Below are 5,174 nucleotides of genomic sequence, written 5' to 3'. Positions count from 1 at the left end.
GAGGGAGAGCACTAGAGTGTGAGTGTGTACCAACATGGGGGCAAGTTGACCTACTGCTACAACACCACCTTTTTGTTCTTACAGGAAATCAAACTCATGATTGAGAAAATCCCTTGCACTTACAGCGCTCTGTGTTATCTAGATACCGTACTGTTATCATAATATCCAATATCTATACTATTTTAGTGTTCTGTGTTATCTAGATACCGTACTGTTACCATAATGATATCCAATATCTATACTATTTTAGCTGGAGAGTGAAATGCTTCCTTGTTCTTTGTTCTGCAGAGTTCCTGATGGCGATGGAGGTTGAGGACTATAGACATGATGACAAACTGGACATCCCCACCTGAGGACATCAATTTGAGTTGTGTAAACGAAACGGAAATGATTTTGTACAGATGACAGATGTGAATAGATTGTAACAGTGAACAATTTTTTTATTAAGAGAAATAAAGATCGAAGAAATCAAAGATATTTGTCAGTGTCAGGGCTGAAGACTGAATGGTTTGAAATACTGAACACACAAACTAGTGAACAAAGAAAGTTATGAGGGTTTAACTGCAGATTGTTTCATAAACAAACAAAAGCAGCACACAATCCCTCAAGTCCACGCTGAGAAACCAGCACACACCCAAGTCCATACTGAGAGAAAAGCACAGTCACCCAAACTAGTGAACAAAGAAAAGAATGAGGGTTTAACTGCAGATTGTTTCATAAACAAACAAACATTGTCAGGTGGGTTGACCCTCTTCGTAAAGCAACAACACTCTATCTATTGAAGACCTTAAATGCAAAAGTGACCTTCACTTCTGTGTGTGTGTCTCTAATATCTGTGTGTGTCTTTTGTCAGTGTATGAAATGTCTAATGTGTGTGTCTGTGTGTGTACTTCCTCTACTTATCCGGACAAGATAGTCTGTAGTTTTACAGAAACATCTCCTGGCGCTATTGAGAGACGCTTATCACCTGAGCACACCGGAAACACTCTCTCAGTGAAAGTGTGTGTGAACTTGTGTAGGTGTACGTTGGGGTCCCAGGGGCTAGAGAACGACAGCTCTCCTCTCCCCCAGTCCAGCTGCACTCTGACCCTCCACAGCCGGTCCACTGCGACGGCTACCGGCCTGTTCGGAGGACAGCAGGCCTCGTGCCTCTCCCCCCAGCGAGCCAGATACCAGACGCCGCTCCTGGAGGTGAAGTCTCCCTTCCTCTGGGCAGACTCGGCCATCACGCCCACGCACCACTCCGTACTGTCCCCAACCTCCACCTCCCAGCAGTGAGTCCCCGAGTCGAACCCCTCGGAGCCCAGGACGGTGTTCCTGAAATCAAACCTCCCGGGGTGGTCTGGGAAGTTGTCGGGGTTGTTGCCGTTGGCAACAGCGGCAGCAGCAGTGGCAGGATCAGGAGCACCCAGTTCTATCAGATCTGGACACACGATGCCATGTTTGCTGGCAGTGTTTGGATTCAGTAGGATTGGAACTGCAGAGTGAAACACACACACACACACACACACACACACACACACACACACACACACACACACACACACACACACACACTTTAGATTTGTAATACTGATTAAGCCATTCAATTTCACATAACTGTTTGTGATGTAGTGAATTTGAGGATAAAGTTTTGTTTGTTTGTTTGCTTATTTACATATTCACGCCACAGCAGTAAACCATCCACACGAAAACACAAACGTGCAGAGCTGCTAATGTGACCTGCGTTGTGTTGAACTGCACGGCTCAGCCCTGCACACCTCCAGAACCAGCAGCCCCTCGGATCGGAAGTCGAGCGCGCTAGCAATCGAGCTAAAAGCCGCTAGCTCACTTGGCAGCACGTCAGGAGGGAGGTTTACCAACGTACATCCTGCACAGCTACGGACCAGCTGGCTACCGTTAAACTAACTCATTTCACACTAAACCAGAGACTTTCTAATGAGGAGACACAGCAGTCAAAAAATCCTCCATAGAAATGCATGGGGCTAGTTTGTCACGCCAATATGGCCGTTGTCTACACATATCCCACCCCTTCCTCGGCAAAACGTTGACATGTGAATACATTGAGCCAATCATGTGGTGTGATGTGAAGACATCGTGCCAATCATGTGTTGTGAACTCGCCGCTGGAGCAAGATTGGTGTCGTGAAGCCTTGCGCACGTGCATTTCTGCTGAATAGGATGCCCGACGAGTGCCCAAAAAGCGTTGCAATATGGCCGCCGAGTGGAGGGATTTGCCTAAAAGGGCTTTGACTAAACCCATTATGCCCGCTAGTGAAGGGACTGCTGGAGCAGCGGTAAGGTCACCACCTGACAATTGAGCGCCCCAGCTACAAGACCCGAACCCGCCGTTGCAAGTATGTGTTGCTTTGGATCATTGGAGTCATTTACATATTAGTCAACTTTACCTAGTAAATTACTTTACCTAGTAAATTTACCTAGTACATTTCTATCAAAGTACTGACACCAACTGCCAAGATAAATCCTGTTTATGTTTTGACATCAGACAAACTGTTTGGTGCGTAAATGTACAAAATAATATATAATAACACATTTTATTTATAGAGCACTTTATCACGTGCTGAACAGTGTAAAATAAAAAAAGAGAAACAAAAAAAAAGATAATAATAAAAAATAAGGGTATGAAATACTCACAATACGTAACCAAATTCTGCATCTCCTCCCAAACACTCAACCTTAGGTTGCCCAGGTGCTTTGGAACGTCAATCAGAGCTCCTGAAACACTCTCTGGATCCTGCAGTGTGCACTGAATTCTGAAATAACATGCAGGAGTCAGTGCTGCTGTGGGTTTGTGTCCACACCACAAAAAGACAGAAACAGATATAGGAGGCAGATCACTCACCTTCCCTCTGTCTCCTCGTAGTCCTGTTAAACCGCAAAGGGGAAAAGGGACTTGTGTTAGTACCAGTGGCCTACCAGGAAGTGAACGCAGGTGTCTACATAACTGTACTCAAACTTTTCAATTTCTGCCTGTCTACACTAATACGGCCCCAGAATTGTCTAATTAAAACAAGACCAACTGGGGTTCTTCTGTATGAACTATAGCTATTGTGTGGCATGTGAGCACCGAGCTGACTCATCAATGTTTGCAGTTAAGGTCTTGCTCATGCTGTTAAATCAGCCAATTGATTTTGCCCGTTATTAAATTAGCTTTGATTAGACTTAGCACTTAGTCCATCATTTCAAATCCGGGCCCCTAATGCCAATGTCCGAGGAGAGCCCTTACCCGAAGAAATGTGGTTATGTCAGCCCCCATCGCCTCCTCTGTGGACTCTAAAGTGGAAGTGAGGGATGAGATCTCCCTGTCTGCCCTCTTCTTCGTCTCTTCAACCATCAGAATCTTCGATCTCTTTTCCACCTTGAGTGCACGCATCTTGTCCCTCTTAGTCCGCTCCAGAAAGCCTAAGAAGTCGTTCAGCACCCCCTCGATGCCCTCCTCAACATCTTTGGCCTGAGACTGTTGAAAAAAATAAAATAAAAAATCTATTAATCTTGGAGATGCTATTCTAGCATTGCCTAAAAGAGAGATTTGATCGAACAGGAATGGAAATAATTTGCAGATGACACAAAACTAATCCTGACTGGATGATCAATCATCAAGAAACCAGCTAAGAATGTGTATACACAATTTTAAGCAAATTATAATCTTAAATCTGGTCAATTTATAGATCTGTTCGTATAATAGGTCCCCCAGCCAGTTTTGGCTTTGTCCTTTTTAACCAAGGATACAACCAAGTAGGAACCTGTGTAAATATTTTTTCTTACCTCTATGTGCTTTGCTGTTCGTTCATAAATGAGTTTGGCCTCTTGAAAGGTCTTCAGCTTTTTCCGCAAAGGCTGCAATTTAGCCTCTAGTGTCGACTAGAAAGAACATTTCCATTACTATTTGTGTACCCTACCGACACAAAGAGAGAATTTAAGATGGTTGCTTCAAAATCCAAGACCCCCGCCCCCCTTCCACAAAATATTTCTCACCTTTCGCTTACAGGATAACTTCTCTATGGGACAACGTCTGTGGTTTGAGTGTGTCTCCGCATCTCGACACATAACACAAATTGGTTGTTCATCATCCCAACAAAAGAACTCCAGTTTCTTATTGTGTAATTGACACATCTCAGCTAAAGCCTTCATCTGCTGTAAAAATTTCTCGCATAAGTTTTTCAAAACCAGGTTTGGTCGAGGGAGGTCATGAGATGGGTTTCGGCAGGCTGGACACTCTCTGGATCCACTGGCCTCCCAGCACCGCCTCACACAGGATTCACAGAAGCTGTGACTGCATGTTAGCATGACAGGGTTCTTGAAGACGCCAAAGCACACAGGGCAGGAGAAATCCTCCTCGGAGAAACTCGACGCCATCCTTAACCCCCTGCAGCAGACAGACAGACAGGTAACCTGCTTACACACGGAGAGCGATGTCACCTAAAGACGGAAACACTTTAGCAGCAACTTTTGTTCACCTGGCATAGGCTACTATTGAGGAACAATTAGCCTACGTCCGTTATTCAAGTTGCACAAAACTGGCGCAATAGTGGTGGCCTACACAGGTTGTAGCGTTACATTAGCAAGCCTGGTAACGTTAGGCAGCACATGGAGAACAAAACAGAAACATTCTATGATAACGTGTCGTGTCCTTCAATTCTTTCAAGTCACCCCTTCTCCAAGTTAGGCTAATTACGCCTAGATAAGATTGAACTGAACACTTATTACGTAAATGGAAAGTTGCAGACTATATTTATATAAAATATTTACTTGCAGACTAGACAGAGAGCCAACTTTCCAAACAGCCGCAGAGTTGTGCTTCGGAAGTATCAGTTGTTTGCCAGATTCGAAACCTGTCTGTGCGTTACCGCCCCCTGTAGGCCTATAAAATAGTGCATTTCTACAGTTTGTGTCCTGGCATACAGACAGCTACACGGATTATGTTAAAGCTATCGCATGGCAATATTTATAAAGAAATTGAAATATATGTATAACAAATACAAACAATATTTTCGATGTGCCTAATAAAATCTGTGATTTGTATTGGCATACCACAGTGTTTCGTATTTTAATTTTAATATATTTACCTGAGGCATGCTTGGAGGTTGCAGTGGTAATCGTGATGATAGTGTCCGTAATGGATGTGGTACAGACAGCAGGGCTAGTAGAAATAGG

The 5,174-nt window shown here is 44.1% G+C and overlaps 2 protein-coding genes across 7 annotated transcripts in view; one reads left to right on the top strand and one right to left on the bottom strand.

Annotated features, from left to right (window-relative positions):
* The window catches only part of tmem237a (transmembrane protein 237a), a 10,823-nt gene extending 10,300 nt beyond the window's left edge, over positions 1–523 (top strand). Inside the window, exon 13 of the mRNA XM_042072547.1 lies at positions 289–523. Coding sequence (XP_041928481.1) covers positions 289–353 — 65 coding nt within the window. The 3' untranslated portion in view covers positions 354–523. The remainder of the gene's footprint in view (positions 1–288) is intronic.
* On the bottom strand, positions 423–4,856 carry LOC121693036 (E3 ubiquitin-protein ligase TRIM35-like). Of its 6 annotated transcripts, none has more exons than XM_042072187.1 (7): positions 4,770–4,856; positions 3,996–4,386; positions 3,786–3,881; positions 3,247–3,477; positions 2,863–2,885; positions 2,655–2,773; positions 423–1,477 (listed from the first exon to the last, which is right to left on the bottom strand). In XM_042072187.1, exons 2-7 carry the CDS (start codon positions 4,374–4,376, stop codon positions 900–902), a joined length of 1,428 nt encoding a protein of 475 aa, XP_041928121.1. In that variant the 5' UTR covers positions 4,377–4,386; positions 4,770–4,856; the 3' UTR covers positions 423–899. The 6 variants fall into 6 exon arrangements, with proteins under 6 accessions (XP_041928121.1, XP_041928135.1, XP_041928129.1 ...); XM_042072201.1 differs by having other exon boundaries at positions 4,774–4,856; XM_042072195.1 differs by having other exon boundaries at positions 3,996–4,412; positions 4,770–4,853.
* Between the last annotated feature and the right edge of the window lie 318 nt (positions 4,857–5,174).

The sequence above is a fragment of the Alosa sapidissima genome, chromosome 2 (assembly GCF_018492685.1).
Source record: "Alosa sapidissima isolate fAloSap1 chromosome 2, fAloSap1.pri, whole genome shotgun sequence".
Classification (NCBI taxonomy): Eukaryota; Metazoa; Chordata; class Actinopteri; order Clupeiformes; family Clupeidae; genus Alosa; species Alosa sapidissima.
Note: the sequence above shows the minus strand (reverse complement) of the source record. Positions and strands in the feature narration are given on the sequence as shown.